The sequence below is a fragment of the Cydia strobilella genome, chromosome 1 (assembly GCF_947568885.1).
Source record: "Cydia strobilella chromosome 1, ilCydStro3.1, whole genome shotgun sequence".
Lineage (NCBI taxonomy): Eukaryota > Metazoa > Arthropoda > Insecta > Lepidoptera > Tortricidae > Cydia > Cydia strobilella.
In genome coordinates, this window is record NC_086041.1 from 30,474,055 (window position 1) to 30,498,498 (window position 24,444).

Sequence of the window (24,444 nt, forward strand, 5' to 3'; positions counted from 1 at the left end):
GAACAATGCCTACTTGTAATGATATTAAAAAATTGCTCTTTAAAAAGCTCATTTCTATACAATAAAGTAATTTAAATTAAGTAAATAAAGCAAAAACTAGTGTGCAAAGCCAAGATTAAAATCATGAGAATGCATTAAAAGCTGTTTCCCGCTGTGTTAAAACTCCCCGAAATCGAGTTTCATAATCGGGTTTACTACATACTTGGTATGTAAGTAACTCGTAAATGGAAGTGTGTGCACGTTTAAAGTATTATGGAGTTACGTATTTTACTTCGTTACTTACTACATTTTTAACCGAACTCAAAATAAGGAAGAGGTTCGCAATTCGTCGTTATGTTTTTTTAGCTTTAATATGTAGTGCTTCTTAGAAACACATTATGTTCTGTAGGTATAGAAATTGTGAGTAGACTTAAGGATGACTCACGTTAGACCGGACCGTGACCGGGCCGGAGCTTCCGGCGCTTCGTTTTCTATGGAAAGCATCACGTGATCACCTGTCATGTCATAGAAAAGTAAGCGCCGGAAGCTCCGGCCCGGTCACGGCCCGGTCTAACGTGAGTCAACCTTTAAGGTAATTATGTAGGTAGGTACTTGATTGCATTATCGAATGATAGGTGGTAATATAAATATGAAATTAGGAACAAACAAAAGCAAATATGTTTACTACACAAGTCGTAAACACAATGTGTTTACGATAATTAAATTATGTCATATAACTAATGTATTATGATTGCTTGATTATTTATTACCATACGAGAAATTGAAAGAATAACCATAAAATCAAATTCAAACAGTTGTTTAATCAAATCACCGCTCAAGTTGGTCGGGAAACTCGGGAATCATTATTCTCTCGAGTTTTTCGTCGAGTGAACGGTCCCCTACTGAATTTACATAATGGTACCCGGTGACAACGCTGCGTTAGCGACTTTTGCTATCAATGTCTCCTTTATACTCACAGGACTTACATTGGATGTGAGAGAGAGATAGAGAAAATTCTTTAGACTATAGAAATAGGGATCAGTTGAATGTGTTTGTGTTTCGTTTAATGTCGATATTTGGCGTAAATGTTTTCCAGGCGGTGTGGTCGCTAGATGTTGCGGTTATTTAGCTTAATATTTATTTATTTTATATTTGTTTGGTAAGTATCTATTCGATACCAAACCGAGGTGCATTTTTTTAGTGTTATTGTACTTAATATCATTAATTTTCATTAATTTCGGTCGTATATATACCGGTTAAGGATGACTCACGTTAGACCGGGCCGTGTCCGGACCGGAGCTTCCGGCGCTTCGTTTTCTATGGAAAGCATCACGTGATCACCTGTCATGTCATAGAAAAGTTAGCACCGGAAGCTCCGGCCCGGCCACGGCCCGGTCTAACGTGAGTCATCCTTTATCCTGCCTACCATAGCAGAATAATTTTATTATAAAATAGCTAGCGATATAGCCAAGGGATCTAACGAGAAAATTTTCAGAGTAATTGAGATAAAAGGTAAAATCCCGTGCAGTGGACATATCTTCCGTCGCAACTGGCCATATCTTACGCTCGGCGCGACATATCTTTTGTACCATCTAATTTATTGGCTTTACGGGCGGGCCTCTAATTAATTTCTGAAATGGCACAATGGAAGTAAATAGCCTAAATATTTATGAAATTAAGTTTTGTAAGTAACTACAAAGTAAACACTTGTTTACTTTGTAGCAACTCCGCATAAATCGAAGTAGGGATTTCCCTAGAATCACCGAGGGATTATTGATATATATATTACTTCGTAAAGACCGGCCTTACGAGCACTACGAATGGAGCCGATACATTGGAGTCAAAATCGCAATTCGCCACACGACTGAGCGCGCTGGTGTAACTAAATGCGATTTTGACTCCAATGTATCAGCCCCATTCGTAGTGCTCGTAAGGCCGGTCTTTACGAAGTAATATATATGTCTATGCGAGGGATGTGTTTACTGTGGTGGCGGCGCGCATAGGTTTTGTGAGCAAGGACCCCGCGAAGGATACGCGGGCGAACCTTGCTCTTATGCATATCTGCCGCGAGTTTTCCCTTAGTTGCCTCACGACACCCACGGGACGAGATGGGGTGATGCTATTCTTTTTTGATGCCAGCATCACACGGCACCGAGAGATGTGTTTCCCGTCACCTTCTCAAAATAAACTTTTATTGCAGGTATTTCTCCAGTTTTGCTATTATTGGCCAGAATGGTCAGTCGCGGGTTAGTCGAGATCTTGGTTGAACCAGTGTAATAAGACTACCAGATCCGTGACATCTACCTACATGTCATTTAAAGCTCCGTCCAAATTTGTAGAATTTGAAAAATGTACGTATTGTGATAAATTTCTTAATTAACTAGATTTTGTTATAAAATACATGCGTGACCATCCCTTTTGCAGTTAGGTTAGGGGGACATCTAAGCTTTTTTGAAGAAAAAATATATCTTTATTTATGAATTACTTTAGTCAACAAACTTTAGAATCACAATAAAATAACATAGATACAACTTCTACATAAACTAATTCAAAAACGAAAAGTACTTACTTTAGTGAAAAAAAACGTATTCTTTGCAAGAGGCACCTAGTACCGGACGGACTACATTTCGAATCCCTAGCACTGGACGGTTTAAAAACATTTAACACCGATCACAAATATAATCTTCTGAACATTCTGGCTGCTGTTTTTCCTCCTTTTTTAACTTCGCTCGTCTTGTTTATTTAGTTTCCCCTCAGCTTCACCCTTTTCTTTACTTTTTAAAATATAAGCTTGCTTTCCTTATTTTTATATAAAATTTTCACTTCTTCGTGAGTGACCCGTTATTAATATATTTAATATTTCCGTGTCTCACGGAAGTTTTGTTGTTGTGAGACATACTGACATTAAATAATTTTACGGATTTTTCATCAGAAGTTTCTGAGAACTTTTCCAATTATTTGGAAAACGGAGTTTATACAATAGTATAAACTCAAGCGTTAGCTCGCCTCCACCCGACGCGCCTTCGGAATGCCACCCGTTTCCCCGACTGACGATTGCTGACGCCAACTTTCCCCTTCCGATTAAATTGCATTCTGTTATTGTACCCAGCTTAAATGCTAAAATGCTGACAAATAAATAATGCAGACGATCAATGCAAAAGTGTGGTGAGTTCGTAATTTTTGTAGACGGCGTCTCATTGCGAATATTAGTTTCATATTCAGTAACGATGCTGGATAAATGCATAATAGTGTAACGCTATCTTTCAAGTTATTTATCTCCCACATATTTGTAATGGCAAGGGAACATTTGAAAAAAAGTTTTGTAAGTAGCGGTTAAAATTTGAATGGAGTGTCAATATTCATAGACAAACATACATTTTTATAATTAAAATTTCAATAAACACGAACTCACTACAGCTTCTTATAAATATTATAAATTGAAAAGAGACAAGAGGGACGTAGAGCATGCAGAATAGTCATCGACACAAATTACAAAGAACGTGACTTTACCCGCAAATTGTCTATCTTTATTATTGACTTGTCTCCGAAATTGTCTAGTTTTGCAAGGAATGTACCGCTTACTTCAAGATTGCTTCAAACTAATTTGTGAGATTGTTGGAAAATTTCATGTTTTCGTCTGAGCTGTTTCATCTTATTATTATTTTAAAGATACGCTACCCTGGAAATTATTATAATAAGAAAAGGCATTTTAACAAGAAACCACAGTAAGCTAAAGGGTGAGCAGTGAAAATGAGAAACATAGGCCAATGTATTCGCAAACGATATGTTACCGTAGTGGCACGGAACGCAACTTGTGTGACATCTGTCATATAATTTCAAACATTACAACCGGTGCGCACTTGCGCGTGTCTATGCAGGGTGTTGAGCTGTGCTTTAATTACGGATCTGCTGGTGCCCGCGAAAAATAAAATTCTAAATTTTACCTCCCTCTCTATCAAGAATATGCAAGAGCGATACATAGGATTGACTGACTGACATGGTAGGGGAAATCCTGACATGTTGGCAACCCTAATCTGATGAAACAATGTAGGCTCGCGCTTGACGGGCCAATATAACATAGTTAATAGTTGTTAAGCGGGTAGTTTTCCCTAACGATGTTATTTACAAACTTACCGTAAACTATAGAGTAACATCCACAGACTATGGAGTACTTTGCGTCATTTCAGGTACATTAGACTCTAGAAGCTCACAGAATTAAAGATTTTAAACCTTTGAAGTTGTACAACAAACCACTTCCATTTCGATACAACGCGAATGAATACAATAGTAGATTGTTAACCAAGGGATGAAAGGCACTAATTTTTGTCTAGGTAGTTTAACGGTCGACGCACTGAGAACGCAGTTTTACATACATTGTACATAGTATGGTAGCGCTAATGTGGGGTGACCCAGAGGCGTATTTTATTAATTTCCGCTACCTAAAGATTGTCTAGAAAAGATCGCTTATTAACGATAAGACTGCCTGTTGTTTACCTCTACTTGTGTTGCTGTTTTATTCATTTATTTATTAATTTCTTCTATTGAGGTGTGCAATACAGAGTATATGTATTGCATTCTGATTGTAATTTGATATGATCTATCACTGTCAAAATTGACGTTTCTGGTTGACGAATCGTTTTTTATGCTTAATCTAGTAGATAAGTGGTCAGTGCCGTAAACACTGCGTCCTATATTCAGTTAACATTCGTAATCGGATTAGGGGTAACAAAACGATCCCATGGTGAGGATTAAACCGTGCAATTAACTTTTCATTCTGGCTTTCCTACTTTTTACAAGCTTTTATTTAGGCTTGCATATGTGTGGTGGTCAAAAGGCTTGGGTTCAAAGTCTGTAATGAAGCCGAGCTAATTAAACTTGCCTGAGTTATCACTCAAATTTTTTTGCGTCTTGAAACGTCTCAAGTTTGCACATATTTAAAAATGTAAAACGACCGCGGTTGACCGACATTGTCAATTACGTAATTAAATCACCATTTACCAGGATTTAAAAATGGATACAACATTTTTCATAAAACTCAGCGTACAAAACGATTACAAAGGTCTTGTTACTGAATCAACTAAGCCGCGTTTACATTATTTACAGTCACTAAAGACAAGAAAAATAAAAAGACTGACATCAATTAATCACCTAAATTTTAAACAACACCATACCTATAGCAAGGACAATAGATATAGTATTTTTCACATAGCTTGGGTATGGTGACATCTGTCATCTCCATACAATTTATAAGCTTTAAACGAAGATATGTATCGAGGTGACGGCCGTCGCAGTACCCAAGCTACTTATTTGAAAAATACATACTACAGTCAGATATAAGACCTTAACTTTAAGGTCTTGTACTTACAAGTTCAGATATTTTTCAGAACCTATGAAAACTGCTCTGATATATCTGATGGGTATATGTGTAACCCAACACGGTAAATCCAGTTACCGAGTGAGTCGGACAGAAGCGCTCCGTAAGCGTTAGGGCTGGTCGGATGCATACAAAATACTTACTTACTGTAAAAAATTTATGTGCACCATATTTAATCTCAATGTCAGTGTGGTAAGTCTGTATTTTCACCTATTTATTTGACCTTAATGTGCCAACAAAAAGCTACAGTCTCCAAACCTACCAATCCGTATTATGAAGTTGTCTCTGGAGTAACCTATTTTGTTTTTAAAGCCGGGACCCGACCGGATGCCATTGACATTCGCTCATTAATACCGCTCCCTTCCGGTCGGTACGCCGGTCTTGTCCATGCTAAATTAGAATAGGTACTTTATGTACACCCACACGAGGTGCGTTGTGATGGTTGTACGCACTACGCACCGGTAGGGAGCGTCTCGCCGAGTCTCGGCAAAAAATCGACCGAAATCGGGGGAGGACGAGACAAAACGAGTGAGGACGAGAAGGGAGCAGTACTCGCTCTCGGCCTTTCTCGGAGTTTCTCGACGAGTGTGTACAGGCATAACGTGCTTGGTGAACTTGAAAGTATACTGGAAGCTTAAATATTTAGAACGCGCTAAAATTTCGCTGATCAATTGTATAGATACACAAAAGCCAAAGAGAAGGCTGACCTATTCGCTTCTCTTTTCGCTGAAAATTCACTTGACTCAGCCGGTAAACTTCCACCCGTGCTTCCTCAAACGAATAGCTCTAAAGGAAGTCCTTAAAATACTGCGAACGTTAGACGTGCATAAAGCCAGCGGTCCCGACGGAATCCCTGCTATTGTCTTGCGAAACTGTGCCGCCGAGTCGTCCCCAATCTTAACACGCCTGTACCGCATGTCGCTCGAAACTGGCGTAGTACCCTCGTGTTGGAAGCTTGCAAACATGCAACCTGTGCCCAAAAAAAGTAGTCGTTCAAACCCAGCCAATTACCGACCAATCTCAGTCACCTCCATACTTTGCAAGATTATGGAGCGTGTACTGAACAAGCGGCACCTATCATACCTAGAGGATAACGATTTAATCAGTATGGCTTTCATAGTACAGTTTTGCAAATTTCTGCAGTGGTCGCCTGTAAAACGGTGTTCAATCTAAACTTCCCCATAGTCTCCTACAGGTGTGCGCCGTGTAAATAAACCTTAATGTTATTGTTGGATTTTTCGGTCCGCCCGTTGTTTTGATGATTAATGTCTTGTTTGGAAGTCGAATTAAAACCGGCTACCGCGCGAATTTATTTGCATTAGGCGGTGATGGAGCCGGATTAATTGCGATTTTCAGGGCCCATTAGTGAAATTGTTTTTGAGGAAGTTATTTTTTCCGAATAACTATGGACAAGTAGACTTTGACTACGCTAACTTTCCACAAACTTGGCAGTAAGAATGCATGTAGGTACAATCGGGGATATTCCCGGTGAACCACCTTAAGGGCAAGAATCGTTTAAACGTCTTGCATACGGTCTGGCAATATCATAAAAGTGATGACCAGTGAAATGGCACTTAAGAATGTGGGTGTTAAAAAAAAGGTTAGCTTTGTGACGGTCGGCATTTGCAAACTAAGATAAGGAATCCAAAATGCATCCTAATTGGTTATCTTTATGGGGAGGCGAAGCTTAGCCTAACGATATCAGCCTGTCAGTTAAAACAAAAATGTGAGGTCGTAAGTTACAAGAAATGACCCGTCAGTGGCGCCATTAATGTTGAATGTTATTCTTTCATTGGCGATACTGTGACCTAACTAAATCATGATTTATGGAGCTAATGACATGCGCAACGATGAATAATGCGCTCTCCAATCGTAGCTCTTTTACTATTTTAATAGATAGTCTGAATAATACGTAATAGTAGTAGGTAAATACAGTCTGTAGTTTGGAATTTAACTAATTTATCTACAGCACACAATATCGCATACATGTCGTATACAAAACCCTTTTCGATGCGTTCAAAATCCGCAAATTACGGCCAGCATAAAGATAAAAAACTGATTTGTCACAACAAATTTCTTCTGTGCGATTATATATATGTTATTATTGCATAATAATAACGTGGCTCAAAAGACATTCCAAACATCCCAAAAAAAAGGAATCTAATTTGGCCTCATTTCTGGTCCTCAGTTCGACTTATCAGTTGAAATGAAGTTTTATTGACTGTGTGGTCAAATGCCGCAATGTTCGTAACATGCAGTTCCTGAATACATCATATATGTAACTATACATAGGTAATTAGGCATTAAAACATTCGTGTGATGTTTTTATGAAACTCACTTCCAACTTGTTTCGTAAACCAATACTCGTATTTTAATGCCTTTATTTATGTCTCATAAATTACTATATTAAGTATACATACTCGTAAATAATACCTATTAGAGACATATACGCCTGTCATAGCCTATTTTGGCGCCGTTTCAACATACAACATATAATAGAAGATAGGAATACATATGCGGTACAATAGTACACACATATATGCGGTTGAACACATATGTGGTTTCTTTGATCCAACTTTCTACAGAACGCGGTTATCACACCGCTGCAGGTCCGCCACTCCATACAGCGTTATTCTCATGTATACCGATGTCACGCTCGCACTCCGGAGCGGCGAGCAGATTCGCATAAAATGTGAAGACCGCCTAAGCAGGCTGACGATGAAACAGCGAGGTAACCTTGAGTACTATATGAACTAAGTTGGTAACAGCCAAACTTCGCAGATTTGCAGTTGGAGAGCTTCCCTTTTGCGAAGTTGGCCGCTTTTCGCTTGCATAACTTTCTGCAACACAAAGTCAAGCATTAGTACACAAAGCTGCTGCAGTGACTATCCGAATGCAAACTTTGAAGAGAGAAAATTATTTATGGATTTGGCCGACTAGCCGACTAGTCGGCCGACTAATCGGCCATCCGAGCGCCGATTAGTCGGCTAGTCGGCTAGTCGGCGAAATCAATAGTCAGTACATCACTAGTTATTACTACTCAGTGAACTCTACACACTGATTTAAACTTCCACGATTTTTACACATTAGTATTTGCTCACAGACTCCGTTGGTTGGTCCATCTTGAGAGAATGGATGAGGATCGGAACGTGAAAAGAGCATACCTGGGCCGCCCGCGTATTTACAAAGGCTATACTGATATGGTTCAGATGCGAACTGAACTAGATTAGCTTTTGTTTGGACAAAACTTAACAAAACCCTAATCTATTATAGTATAGAAATTTACTGGAATCGTATAGACTTTATTAACTAAATTCATACGGATATTGTTACTACAAATGCTAGTCTGTTGCGATCTAAAATTTGAATCATATTTTAGTAACGACTCCGATTGTATTAAATAAATTACCGTTCATGCAAATTACTTAACAATGCCTAAGATTTTTTTTTAGTTTTAGAATTATTTCAGTTCATAGGTACGAGTACTCCCTTTAGTACCCTTTGGTAACCAAAATTTCGTAACCAGCTACAGAATGGGAATCAAGATTCCCAGTTAATTTGAAGCCGGTTACGTATTGGGCCAGCGTGTTACCGCTTGATAACTAAATTTGGTAACTAGCTACAAAACAGGAATTTAAAATTCCTTGTATGTAGCCAGTTACGAATTGGGCCAGAGTGGAATTGTTTGGTAAATAAGTTTTGTAACTGGCTACAAATTGGGAATCCAAAATTACATTAAATCAATAGGTAGGTAGGTTAGGTTCGTTAGGTAGCTTCAAATGCCCGAAGGGCAAACCGCCCAGAAATAGGAGCCCCGCGAAGCGGGGCTCCGTCTAGTTACGTTGTGAAGTAAATTTTTTTTTAAAGAAACAGTCCGACGAACTCCAGCTAACTAGACGGAGCCCCGCTTCGCGGGGCTCCTATTTCTGGGCGGTTTGCCCTTCGGGCATTTAAAGCTACCTAACGAACCTAACCTACCTACTGATTTAGTGTAATTTTGGATTCCCATTTTGTAGACACGTACAAAACATTTGCCAACCGTGGCTAGGAATAATCCATTTGAGTAAATAAGTATTATTAAAATTTACATATCATATAATAACTGACGTTACTAAACTCGACTAGGTTTTGTCGTGAATAATATTTGAAAATATGTAAGCAAAAAGCTAATCCATTTGAGTGACTACTTTTTACCGAAATGGTATAGATATTGTTAACTAATATGCATAAACAAAAGCTCCCCGATTATAATCTGAGGCGTGACTGAAATAGTTTAGCTTTTGTAAATACGCGGGCCGCCCAGCAAGAAGACGTCCTATTGGACGCCCCAGGTATCGCTGGTGCGACAGGGTGGAGGCGGATCTGCGCGAGCTTCGAGTCACCAATTGGCGAGAGGTCGCACAGGATCGAGAAAAGTGGCGCTGTCTTGTGTCGGAGGCCAAGTCTCATTTTGGGTCGCTGAGCCAACGGAGTAAGTAAGTAAGTATTTACTTTAAAAATCTAACGAGGAAGTTCTCAACCTTGTGCAGGAGAGGAGGTCCCTGTTGCAAATCATTGAGAGCAGAAGAGGGAAGATGGTTGGGCACCTGTTACGAGTTACGACACGACGAATTCATAAAATATATTGTGGAAGGGAAAGCAGAAGGAAGGCGGAAGAGAGGGAGACCAAGAAGAACATACATGGACCAACTTAAGGAAAAGATAAACGTCGTGTCGTATCAGGCGGTCAAACGAAAGGCTCAGGAAAGAAAGAGATACATGGAAATTGCTCCACCGACAAGAGCTAGGCTCTTAAATTAATGATGATGATTATTTACTTTGACGGGACTAATCTCATATAACTAAGCTTTAAATTACCTCCGACATTTCGAAGACGGCATTGTTTTCGTGATCTTTCACCGGAGAAAGACTGGCTAAAGTTGACATCAACATTATTTTAATTATATTTTTGTTCCGGTCCTTGACATCGACCACCGGCATCACGACGGGACAGCAGAAATAGCGTGTTAATGTATGAAATTATTCGTGCTTAGTGTCCTCACTTTACGAATGTATCCATTTTGTTTGTTGAGCAGGAGCAACCGCCGTGCCCCGCCGACGATATTTTTGTCACAATTGTAAATACATGGCGTGATTATATTAACTTTTTGCACATTGAGACACTAATTAAAATGCAAATTTTCTTTACAGTGACGGGTCCTATCTCTTCTTGACAGTTGTCGTTAGAAACATTGAAATATACGGCAGTAGCACACATTATAACGAAGTTAAAAAACAACAGTAAGTGCGGACTTTCTTAAGCACACGAACAGCTCCTATACAGTCGAAGTTACGCTCTCATTTTAAAACGACATGAATGTTCATGTCCATGATTTTCAGAATGTCGTTTTAAAATAAGTGTGAACTTTGATTGTATTGCGGCGGCTAGGGTCGTGTGACTCTTAACGTGTTGTTGGGCGATGCCAAATAAAGGTTCGGGATAGAAAACTTCATTGAGCATGATCCGACATGCTCTTGGCCGGTTTTAATAAGTATATCCGTCAAGATAGCCACCATTTCGGTGCGAAAGCTAGCCTTTTAAACGACATTCCTTATTTATAGCAGCACACGCCACACGCCGTCCCACTTTGCAAATGGACGAAATGAAAGCGAATGGAAAAACGTTTCATAGACGTACGAGTACTAGTACTAATCCGTCTCTCTTTATGGACCCGGCAAACGTGATAAGATTATAACTGGGTCGTGTATTTAGTGTGGATATATTTCTTGCCTCTATCAGCTCGACACAGAGGCGCAATAAGTTCTCGTTACGTGATACCTTTTCGGAACTGCTGATTGTTGAGGAAAAAGTCGGTTGTGTATGGAGCTTATAAGTCTTTTATAGTCCAGCTAAGCGAACATCGCTTTCGCTGAAAAAGTTTATACCATTAGAATTTGTTTACTACTTATTATTCAGCGTATTTTTATTTTCAACTTTTAGCCATATTCGGACTATGTGAGGTGAGGATACTCATACCCATAGAAAAAATTGTATTCAATTGTACCAATAGTAAAAGTAGTTCAGTGCGATGTATGGTACCACCATATGGTACCATGGTGGTGCTATGGTATGGTACTCGTATGGTATACCATAAAAACAATATTCACCCTGCAAGACATGACTAAAAGCATCAGCATCCTACGGAGGAGTTATGTAACTCAGATTTTTTAGTTCTTGATAAACAAATTCATATTTTTTATTTATTTAAATAAGTTCAATAAAAATATGAAGCAAATGGAAGGCTTATTCTAATGGTATTAATTTGATCCGTATTCACAGCTCAGCTAGTTTGCCGATTTGCATACACGGCCGCGTGTATTAACACACGTTTCATTTCGGCGAAAGTATTTGAGCACTGAAGCTGACCCAGTTCCGAACAGTGTTCAAATAAGCTGTCAGATATAAGCTGATAGATATTGTAAGAGGTTATATTATAGAGAATAGCTTAATACACTCACTTAGATAAGTTCGTGGGTGCTGTAGCCGCCGTGCAGGTCAGGATCTTGACGATTAAAATAAAAGGCTTCGATTTTTAGTAAACTATTATAATCTTCCAAAAGGTACTAGTTTACAGGGTTTTTTGCTAAAACGGTTAAATACAGAAGTGGTTGTTGATTGTATGGAGGATGATGAAAGAGTGATTTGCAATATTTGATCAGTACAAAAAGGTGGTTCAAGTTTAAGTGCCTCTAATTGGCCGCGATACAAAATATGTGGAACGCTCCTATTGGTGCTTTAGAAAAAGCTTCCGGATTATTATCCGGAGGCTATTGCCTAGCCTGACGGCTGCGTTATGAATAGTTTTAGATTTTTTACAATAAAAGGTTGTGTTATAGGCAAAATAATGTTAGGGATGAATATTGATGGACGGAGAGCGTATAGTAGACCCAAAAAGCGATGGATGGATTGTGTGAAAGAGGATATCAGAAAGAAAGGAGTGAGTGCTGAGGTGACGAAAGATAGAGGAGAATGGAAAAGAAAAACATGTTGTGCCGACCCCACATAACGTGGGATAAGAGTAGGAAGAAGAAGAAGAAGAGAAAAGACTTCCGGTTCGAACGCCATCTTGATAGTAGCCTCGTAATTAATTCCTTTGTTTTTTGCTCATTAATATTGTTTAAAGTGTAATATCGATAGCTTTATTATACAATAATCTAATGTGGTAGTGTGCAGTGAATGGAGAATTAATCTCAAAGCGTGTTTAACCACCATTTTGGAGTCAACGGCCGGTAGTCCACGTGCTTCTCGTAAAATCCAGCTATCGGTTTTACGAGACAACTACAACAACCACCGAACAGCGTCGTGCTCTAAGAGCATTTATTTTGTTCCTACCCTTTTACGTGACATTGGCTACGGGCAACACCGCCCTCAAGTCCATCAAGAAAAGAAGAAGAGAAAAGGTTGTGTTCGCAACATTCTGACATACGGAGCGGAGGGCAACATACGGAGGATAATAAAAGAGTGATTTGCACTATTTGATCAGATGCTTTGCGGGTCCAATCCAACAAGTAAAGATTGACGCTTTGCCTCTGTACATTATTAAATATCGACACGTACAAAGTGCAAAAAATATTTATACACTGCTTTACTATCCATCCATATCAGGGTTTCTTATACTTTTTCCAGTCACGGACCATTTTCACAATTTAAACAATTCCACGGACCTCGGTCAAAAAATATTTTAGGAAAATAATAAAAACCCAGTAAACGAAATTAATAAAAACCCATATTTATATTTTAAAATTTACTTTTATTATAAGTTTCATTACACTTAGGTCTCGTCAAATATACTACAATATTTTCTAATGTTTACAGTAGGTAACTGACCTACTGCGGACCCCTGATAAATATGCTACGGACCCCTACTTATTTTTGGTACTTTGTCCGTGTCAATATTCAATATGTACATTGACCGAACCGTCGTTACTTGCGACCCAAAAATGTAGATTGGTGTAAATTGTCAAGATAGTGAAATATTTAAGCGTCAGTTATATTTTAGGTAGCGGTAGGTCATGGCTATTTGAGAGGAATATAAGTAGGATGGTAAGATAAGTGAATGGGACTCTTGTTTTCGCTAGGAATGTATATTAACGGTACGTCTAAACGTAACGTATACGTATATGTATATTCAAAATTACGCATCTTGCATTGGGATAACTTCAAAAGCGGGATAATTTTGAAAATGGCTAATATCTTCTAAACCTATACTGTAGCAACAGTAAGAAAGATGCATTCATACTTCAACAATACTTAGAGCGTTTTCACATTGTCCGATCCGATATCGGATGTAGGATCCTACATCCGCGTAATCAGGCCGCGGGGGCGCGCCCGAGCGCTGGCTTTAGCGGTCACGCACACTACAATAAACATTATGCCTACACATACGCACACAAACAAATATTATCGGTCTGAAAGCTGACGGGGGGCTCCGACATGGCTGAATTTATTGGAAGCGCCTTTCCGATATCGGATGTCGGAAGACGCCTATGACAAAAACAGCTGTAGGAGAGTTCTATTGGTATTAATCCACCTTTTTTGCGTTGTCTATCGTTTTTTTAGTTATAATGATTTATTAAATATCACATATTTCTTACATTTTACTTCCTTCCGACATCTGATATCGGATCGGACAATGTGAAAGCGCTCTTACGCTACTGCAACGCTTATCTTATCGCGCATCTTGCTTATTGTTGCTACGAGTACAACACAAAGTGCTTTTGGGAACAGAAAGTGCCACTTTTGTTCTTTTGCGTTTTTATGACCCGTACAGTCAAAATAATATGCAAAATAACAATGTCCAGCGCACCGTTATTAACCTGTAAAGTTTTTAAAATATAGATCTTTTTTGTTACCTGCAACATCCTATCCTTTACAACTTCTGGAAAATATTAGTTCCCGAGGTTGGGAAATACTCCATGAACTATAATATAATACACTGCTGTTTCGTTCAGGAATACAATGAAAATTACGTTTTTTTTTAATCCCCGACTCAAAAAGAGGGGTGTTATAAGTTTGGTCGCTATGATGGGTGTCTGCCTGTGGCACCGTAGCTCTTAAAAGGTTAAAACTATTCGGATGCGGGTTGTTTTTATATGAATGCAGATTTTCTAGCAGTGGTTACACTTTACAAGGTACACCTTATAATGTACCCATTTTAACTAACTGATTTACAGTCGGCGAACCACTTTTATACTCAAATATCTTGGAATTTACACTCTTTAACAGAAAGAATTTGCATTCTTCTAACTACTTACATAACAGTAAACAAATAAACAAAATAAATAATACTTGTACCTACCCGACATAATTATCTTATACCTAATATTATATTCATACTGATGTGTTTTGCTATGTAACTTAGATGTAAATAGTTGTGAATATGAAATACTGTATTTGACATGTAAAACTATGTATTATAAAGGAATAAATGAATGAATGAAAATGTAACTCCCTTACTATCTTACAATAGCCATCTCGAGGCCTTCACACGGTGCAGTTGACTGTACTTAAAGCCAGTACACTCACACTGGTATTGTTCAAACGTAGAGCCAGAGCAGCACTCTAGGGGCTCTCCGGTAGCCTCCCGACTTATTTAACTTATACGTTGTGTTTTTCATAGACCCATTGGTACGTCACTCCTTTGCTGCGCTGGTTTGTTGAAGGTTTGGGGAAATAGTGGCTGTGGAAAACAGCTTTCTTACTTACGGAAATGCAGCTGATTTCTATTATGTTAAGTACTTAAAAGAGTTATAAGTAAAAAATTTATATGTGAACTCGTCGCGCGATTACTTCTTTACCAACCGCCTGCATGAGATAGTGGTTGATCTATGTATAGATGGAAGTCGTATGCGACTTTCGGTATTAAAAATATATATTAGGCCAAGACGCTGAGATTGGGTGTCGGCTAAGGGACAGGGGCTGCGACCCCCGGGCTGGCTCTTATCTGGTCCAACAGATATCTTTGGCTATTCAGCGTGGCAATGCAGCTAGCATATTTAGGACGTTTGGGCCAGGTAGGGAACAGTTCATGGCTTAATTGTTAGAATCTTTTTTTTTTTTTTTTGACGAAGCGTGTTGTGGATACTATTTTTGTGTGTAGCAACTTTGACGAAGCCTGCGCTGTGGATTGATATTGTGTTTAATTTGTTTTATTTTCTTGCTTAATTAATAAAGATTTAAATCTATATTTCTTATTTAGGTACTTATACAATGTTTACTTTTTATAAAAAGAGCTACATTAAAGCTCAATAGCGTTGTTAAAATCAAACACCAATAAAAATAATATAAGCACAGGTAAATATTGTAGATAAATACATATTTATAAAGGATTTGTAACTCATTATTCTCAGAACTATTATACTAGTAATTTGGTATATTTAATTTAAATATTCATGACAATAATGACTTAATTCTATTCTCCTTACACAGAAAATGTTACGCACTAGATTGCTTACCAAGAAAACCCAAAGTTTTCAAATAAGCTTCATATGTTATGCTCGGTAGCTAAATCCATCCATCCATCCATCCATCTCCGGCTAAATCTAATTCGTCTAAAACTATACAAGATCAATATAATCTAAATTAACTAACCAACAAATCGCAATAGTTAAACCCCGGGGGTGGGGTTATTCCAGTGGCACCTGCAGCACTGACGACTACAGAGACTATTTAAAGCAGCCAAGTTGTGCCATTGTGACAATCCATGATTACCTCGGGTACAGTTTCCCGGAATATACTGAATGAGGAAGTGTGTTTTTTATAGAACAGATTGATCGACAAACAATGCAGCTCTCTCAAAAAATGTGTCGTTAGGGAGCAGTTTTTTGACGAGGAAAAGAAGATTAGAGATAAGACTTACAAGTATGAAGTTGGTTTTTGTTTGTTGAATTTGCCATTTTGTGTGTAGATCGTTTTGTAACATCAAATTATTGTCAGATGAATTTTATTAAAAAACCAAGCTTTCAGAACTAAACAGATGTTTTAATCATTTGTAATTTTCTAATCAATCTACTATTCCTCGCAGACTAATCTCGTTTAAAAAGTTTATATTCATCGTATTGGAGCCAATTCAATTTGCAACCGTAAATTTGTTATTTTAAAGTTAAAAGTGATACGACAGCTTAGCTGTTTCTGCTTTAATGAGACGTGTGTACAAGATAGGGTTGTCGGGCAATGTTTGCTCGGCGCCCAATCAGCCGCCTGCCGCTTATGTCAATCGACTAGTTGAAGTCTTGTAGCACTAAACGTGACGTTTTCAATCAAAAAGTACAACATTGTCGCTTACCATAAGGATAAAATTGTATCTTTATACGAAAAACCTGTCAGAGCGTCCTGATGGCAAGCGACAATGTGGTACCTTTTTGCTTGAAAACGACACAATTACGGTTAGCACGGTACGAGTTGGAGACAGTTGACTTCATTTTCCTCAAACAAACTTTTTGGAATTATAAATATAAAAAAGCGTAGTTACTAAAATATTTGTACATCCGTGACGGTAAACAATACTTATGAGTAACCTATTCCGAGGGAAAACTTTCTAAGTGGAAATTGTGCGAATTAAACCCATTATCAAAAGTAAGTTACGAAATAAAAAATACTAGAATGCACTTTATAAGTCTTGTGTTCTAAGATTACCTCAGATTAGTTGCACGTACATCATTTTGTACACCTGTCTAACAACTTTAACATACAATGCGCACACAAATCTTGAGTAAAACGAAACAACGGAAAACTCCTATGTTAATAGTAGATTGTTAACTGAATGGATGAAAGGCACTCATATCTGCCGAGGTATTATAGCGCTCGAACGCAGTGAGAGCGCCAATAGTCCAAGGCTGAAATGATGCCTTTCACCCGAGTTAAACACTACTAGTCATTTCGAATACGAGGAAAGTAAAATGCATGTGTTTTTTTTTTAAACATGACAGTATAAATTTTACAGTATTTCTTGAGGGTACTTTCAATTAACAATTTAGGCAAAAGTATCGTTATTTATGGCATGGGGAGTCAAATATCAGAATGTAAATTGTATGACAAATCCATTTAAACTCAAAATTTAATTGCTTATAATAAAGAAATTAAAAAAATCATACTTCGAACGTAAAATGCTCTAGTGCAGACACGTATCATTTTCTGCACACCTTTTAGAACAACAATGACCGTCTTTTAGAGCATGAGAAATTAAAAACAGGTTTTCCGCACCTTAGTTTTCAAGATGCGAACTCTTTCATAGTCGAGTCAGGAACATGCTCCCTGACTGCATTTATCCCAAATTCAATTTTCGCTCGAAAGCATTTGTTTTTGTGTCAATTCCCAACATGCAATGCAGGCGTAGGGATGTAACATTAACCTCAATCTCAACCTCAATTTTAATATCGATAACTAAAATAGAAAGAGAGAATTGAGGCTTGTGATATTTCCATATGGTTTAGCTTGAGGTTAAAAACGTTACGTTTATGTGTTAACGGCATAGGCCCTTGAATTTTAAGAACCCTTATTATGTAGGTACCTGTTACACTAAATACTATTTTCAAATATTAAGGATATTCTTAATCATTTATTTTATTTATATTTATTGTAAAAACGTCAGGTACTTTTTTATTGTTTATTGTAAACATCAATTAATGTATTTTTTTTTGCAGGTACTTATTCATCGAGTGTGTGAGTAGAATTTTCTACCTCATTTTATAACCAACTTCATAAGCACAACCTTTTTTTTTTTTTTTTTTTGACCCAGGGGAAATCCGTTATGGATCCCACCCGGCCCTGGAGAAGCCGAGTGGGTATGTCCGACTCACACGGACTAAAACCCCTGGGGTGTTCCACCGCTCGCTTTTGGACGGGGTTTCGGGAACGCGGCTGCCAACTTCCGATACCCCGTCAGCGTTACCTATTGGGACCCATTCTGTGGTGGCTGCTCATGCAGCGTCCTCCGCTGAAGGCGCCTCGGAACACTGGAGGGCCCTCCAGCTCAGAACCTCTTCAGGCGGGTGATGGAACTCCCGATCCATCACCCTCAGGTTCCCGTTAAGGCGGCAGCAGTAGCGGCAGCACTCTGGCTGCGAAGGCTCTTCGAGAATTGGCGTCGTCCTCGCGCATTCTTTCAGCAGCCTCCTTTCGCGTCATCACTGCGACACTGAAGTTGGCTACTGCCACCCACGCCTCCTCACTGTCAGCCATTTGGTGAATTAGTGCTGGAAGTGAGAGGTCTCCTCCCATAGCCGTGGACAGGACAGCGCGATGCTCCGCCCAAGCAGGGCACTCTTCGCGCGTGTGCTGGGCCGTGTCCACGGCTCTCCCGTCACAATGATGACACTCTGTGGTTGGCTCCCGTCCTACCCTCTCACACAGGTACCAGCCGAAGCAACCGTGCCCCGTCAGCAGCTGTGTGAGGTGGAAGGAGGGTGTGCCGTGTTTACGTTCGACCCATTTTTTCAGAACGGGCCGAACAGCAGTAACTAGATCCCGGCTAGCTCCCGGGATTTCAAGTCGCTCCGTCCATTTATGGTAGAGGACGTCGTGCGCCTCCTCCCTCCATTTTCGGACCTCCTGAGGTCCAGGCCAGTTTTCTTCTGCTCTTGCTCGCATAACCCTCCAGTATACGCTGGATTGGACCTCAGCTTCGAGGTCCCAGGGCGGGCTCCCAGCCAGAAGACAGGCTGCTACGTGTGAAACGGTGCGGTACGCTCTAGCTGCCCTGAGAGCTATGGCCCGCTGCGGCCGCCGTAGTAGGGCCGCGTTTCGGGCTCTCAGGGTATCCGCCCATATCGGAGCCCCGTAAAGCGCCATAGAGCGGACCACACCTATGTAGAGCCGCCTGCATACTCCTCTTGGCCCACCCAGATTCGGGAGGATCCGCCCGAGCGCTCCAGCGGCAGCCATCAGCTTTGGAGCCAATCGCCGAAAGTGTTCTTCGAACTTCCACCTGCCGTCGAGGACGAGTCCCAGGTACTTCATCGTTGACCCGACGGCAATGGAAGTTCCCCCTACAGTGATTTCTGAGCCATGTGGTGGTTTGTTGCGAGGCCCATGAAAGACCAGGACTTCCGATTTGTGTAAAGCCACCTCTAGGCCCAGTGCCCGTATTCTGTGGACCACGTATGCTACCCCTGCTGTAGCTACGTGGGCAGCCTCTCTGTGGGTCCTACCGCGAGCCGACACCAGGGTATCGTCAGCGTAGCAGGTGACGCTGACTCCCGGCATAGTGGCCCCGCGTAGGACCCAGTCATAACCTATGTTCCACAGGAGCGGGCCCAGCACTGAGCCCTGTGGAATACCGCACGACATTTGTCTTCGCCCCCAGCCGTTAGCAGTTGGGAATATCACAGAGCGCACGGCAAAGTAATCCGCCACTAGGTTTTGCAGGTATTCGGGCACGCTGTGATACTTTAGAGCCGCCTTTATTGTTTCCCAGGGTAGGGTGTTGAATGCGTTGGAGATGTCGAGCGATACAGACATTACCACCCCACCCCGTGAAACTTCCTCTTGCGCGAAGTCTCTGACCCGCGCGATCGCGTCCAGTGTGGACCGAAGTGGGCGAAATCCGTACTGGCAGTCGCTAAGACCCGGTTGCATACTCCTGGTGAGACGAGTGGCTATTATTCGCTCAAAGAGTTTGCTCATCTCGTCGAGCAACACGATGGGGCGATAGGCCGACGGCTGATCGGGCGGGCGTCCATCCTTTCGGATCAGCACCAATTTTCCCGTTTTCCACCGTTCGGGAAACCGCCCGAGAGTTAAGCACGTAGTGAAGAGGGCTCTGACTTTCTCCTCCCATTCACTGAGTGCTATCCCCAAAACACTTCCTGGTACGCCGTCTGGCCCGGGGGCAGTTTTCTTTGAGTGGAGTTTGAGAATAGCCACCCTGAGTTCCACCTCTGTCACTGGTGGTATTTCTGTCACCACTTCTGGTAGACTTGTAATAGGCGGCATCAATGGTGGAACAAACTCGTCCCTCTGTGGGAATAGAGCTCCTACGACTCGCTCCAAGAGGTCCGGCTTGAGACTACTTGTTAGTGGGGGGGTCCAAGGTCGAAGTTTTTGCCGCACAGTCCGATACGGTCTTCCCCAGGGATCTCTATTTAGTGTCTCGAGCCACTCCTCCCACGCCGCCTCCTTGGCTTGTGCAATAGCCGTCTGCAAGACTGTACGAGCAGCCCTATAATTATCGTACAGGATATTCTCATCGGCCTCGTTTCGAGTACGCCTTCTTCTGTATCTGGTATACTGACGGCGCGCAGCCACGCAAGCGTTCCGCAGTTGTCGGAGTTCTGGTCGCCACCAGTATACCTGTTCCTTCGGTATGAAGGGTTTCGCTCTCGGCATTGCCGCGTCACAAACGCGAGTAAGAGCTGCGCCAAGATTTTCGGCTTCGTGATCTACCTGTTCTGTCACTGGGCCGGCAGGGGCTCCCCACGATTCAACAATTGCTGCCTCCTTTGCAAGTTGCCGGTCTAGTTTCCTAGTCACCCATTTCGGACCGTCTCCTGCTCTAGGTTGGGTTTGTCTGTTCGGTGTGGCTGTGGGAGTGGAGAGGTCAAACCGGATATACCGGTGATCGGACAGCGACTCCACGTCTGTTTCTACCCTCCAGTTTAGAATAGAGCGAGCAAGGGCATTGGATGCGAATGTGATATCTACGATTGATTCACCCTGCTGCCTCACGCACGTACTTTCCGCACCGGTATTGATGACATTTAGTCCAAGAGATACTGCCCACTCTTCTAGAACGTCCCCCCGAACGTTTGTAATGGGAGAACCCCATGCTGCAGATTTAGCATTAAAATCCCCAGCGACGATGACAGGGGTGGGGTTCACCTGACCAACTAGAGCTCCAATTTTAGCAAGCATTGTTTCAAAATAAACCAAGGTTTTATTTGGCGAGGAGTATACGCCGATTATGACTACACCTCCTACTACGGCAAGCACGAAACCACGACCCTTCACAGTATTTTCAAAGGGCGGAGATCCCGCTACAGTGGGGGCTACAATGGCCACTGTTTCATCAAGGTCAGAGACCCAGTCATCTCGATTAGGAACGAAATATGGCTCCGAAACGATAGCCACCCCTATACGCCACTCTGCCATGGTTTGGACCATAAGATCTTGGGCCCTGGCGCAGTGGTTGATATTCGCCTGTAGACACGAAAGCGCCATATTATTGTTCGGTGTCCATTGATTCCTCTGTAGCTAGTTGCTGGGAAGATGGGGCGGCTACCGGGCCAGGTCCTGTCTTCTTTCCTTCCCTTGTGGCAGGACGTGCCTTGCCACTTTGACAACCTTTGGCACCAATACGGTGCCCTGCCGGTTTACTAGTAGCCGTGCATATAACACACTTCGCTTCAGCGGTGCATTCTCGGGCTTTGTGGCCTGCAATACCGCAGTTATAGCACAGGGAGCTGCGATCTACACCTCTATCGCACTTTGCCCCAACGTGGCCTGTTTCCAGGCACTTATAGCAGCGCAACGGCTTTGTTTCTAGCAGTACCACTCGCGCAGAGACCCAACCCACTCTGAGCCGGCCGGATTCTAGAATTTTCTTAGCGGCTGCAACTGGGCAGGTGAGCCATAGTGATCCTGAACCGGTTCGCCCTTGTGAGATTGTACCAGATTTTATGGCATCCACTAGACAGCCCCCTTCCAGTGCAACAGATGCCACGACTTCCTCGGCAGTAGCGGAGTCATCAAGTCCTGTGACTCGAAGCTCGGCACATTTCATAGGCCGTCGAACTTGCACTTCAGCACCAATAACTCCGCGGAGTTTTTCGGCGAGCTCGTCCGCTGCTGCCTCGGCGTTCTCGGTTTCCGGAGGCAGCTCTAGCATTCGCGCACCAGTGACTGCTGTTCGAAATCGTAAGGCAGTGATTCCCAGCTCCTCTAGTTTAATGTTTTTCCTCGCCTCGGCCAGGACAGTTTCGTATTTGGTCCCTTTTTCAATTGCCTCCGGTCTTAGCGTTAGTGTAATGGCAGCCGTACGCGGAGGATTAAGTTTCCTTTTTCTCTTCGGTTGAAGACTCGACTTTGGAGCGCTGACCTCTTTGGACTCATTCGTTGTTTTATTTGCTTTCTTTTTATTTGCATTTCTGCCTTGTGAATTTTTCCAATTTTCGCGCGCAGGCTTAGGCGCGGTAGTCGTTGGTGGCTCCTTAGGGGTTTGTCTGGCTGCGGCCGCCTCCTTGGCAGCTAGACTGGCTTTTTTGGGCTTTGCTTTTGCTTTAGCCTTATGTTTTCCGTCGTCGGGAATGGGAGAGGCAGGTATCACCGTTTCCGTTACTGATAGGGATTGGGAAGTCGTAGTGCTGGGGCCTTGATCCTCCGATGGTGTCCTATCGGCTGCTAATGCAGGTCGGAGCCTGGGCTCCGGTAGCAGACGGCATTCAATGCCGTCCATGCGTGCATTAAGCATTTTGCTGAGCTGATCGTGAGTGGATCTCGAGACCTCTTCTACGAGCCGGCGAATGTCTGGCTCAGCTAATGCAGCAGGTTGGCTTCGAATTTCTTGCACCTGCCTACGAACCTCCGCTAGCTGGCAAGTGAGCCGCGCGTTGGCTGCTTCTAGGCGAGCAACCTCCTCTGTCGCAGTTCGCGTTCTCAGCTCCTCGAAGGCACCCCTAATAGTCGTGATTGAGTCCTTTAGAATTTTTTGGTGCGTGCCTTTTAGATGGCCCGATGTGTCAATCACATGCTTCACAGCATTTAGGGCATCCTGGACCTTCGACTCAATGGCAGTCCCTGTAAGGTCCTCCTGGCAATGGCCAGGCGAACCTGTGGTTTGCGGCCGGCCCCTACCCCTGCCCCGTTTGGGTGTCACCCTCATATATTTGCTGCGCAATGGTGTGCCTTCCTGGCTGCAAGCCCCAAGATCGCTCTCGGAGCCAGAGGTACCGCCATCTTTGCCCTGCTTGCACCAGTGCTTTCCGGTGGGGATACCATCCTTCATAAACACACCCGCCACCTCTTTAATTGTCTCCCCATCGCTTAGGTGACCTGGAGTTCTCTTATTTGTGTCACCCTCTACCGGGATCCTCTTATCTTCCACGGCCTGGTCCCCATTACTATGTTTGCCGCTTCTAGTCGGCTCAGAGGGCCCAACCGTCATGCTCCTCGCATCAAGCTCGACCTCCGCCTCCTTTGCACCGACGCGGGCATCCGTCTCTTTCTCACTGGGGGCTCCAGCCTCCGACCCCCTCCTAGTACTCTTCGGAGTAGGTGCCCGGGCTACAAGCTCGCGATCGCAGCGGGTTAAAAGCACCCGTAAATCTGGGAGCGATCTCCTCCATTGGGAGCGATCTCCTCCATTCATAAGCACAACCTTGCCCAACCACTATGTAGTGAACAAATCGAGCAGTTAATTTACCCCATTGAGCAACTCTTGCAGCGCTCGCTACTACGAGTATAAAATTCAACCGTCCGAGGCACTAGTATATTAAAGCTAGCGCGAAACTGATGCATTTGTTTGCATAATGTGATGATGCATAGGTATATATTTATTTGTCTGTCAAACTTGCGTAAAGATAAATGTAAACATGTTATTCTAAATGTGTTTGCTGCATGTTTATTACCTAATACTGTATTAAGTACGTACGTAGTCCCCATTTTCATCTCTGGATATTTTATTTTTATTTTATTTTTATTTATTAAAGAACATCCACATCATACATATTATAACTTACACTAACAACATTTTAAAAGGTAATAAATACTGATATATATGACAATTATGGACATTGACTAAAAGCATCGCAGTGAGATCAAACTTAACCTAAAACTATACAATTAAATCTAAAATCTAAAATTATACTATTGGATATTGACAATATGGAAAATATTTTTACTAAATTTGATGTAGGAATTTATATTAACCATAGCTATGCTATATTATTATAGTAGTGAGGAGCGAAACATTAATACAATTTTATAGAAGCTCCTTAAAACCATTAATAAATCGAAAAAAACGCGTTGCGTACATGTGTTAAATGACACATTCGTAACAAATGCACGTTAACGTTTTTAGTACAAATTTAAGCCATTCCAATAATGCTTTCCTATTAAT

The 24,444-nt window shown here is 41.8% G+C and overlaps 2 protein-coding genes across 2 annotated transcripts; both read right to left on the minus strand.

The window, feature by feature from the left end:
- Positions 1-18,419: 18,419 nt before the first annotated feature.
- LOC134740810 (uncharacterized) lies at positions 18,420-19,274 on the minus strand. The gene has a single exon (XM_063673476.1). The coding sequence runs from the start codon at positions 19,272-19,274 to the stop codon at positions 18,420-18,422; it is 855 nt and encodes a 284-aa protein (XP_063529546.1).
- Positions 19,275-21,549: 2,275 nt separating this feature from the next.
- Positions 21,550-23,694, minus strand: LOC134740966 (uncharacterized). Its single transcript, XM_063673689.1, has one exon. The coding sequence runs from the start codon at positions 23,692-23,694 to the stop codon at positions 21,550-21,552; it is 2,145 nt and encodes a 714-aa protein (XP_063529759.1).
- Positions 23,695-24,444: the final 750 nt, after the last annotated feature.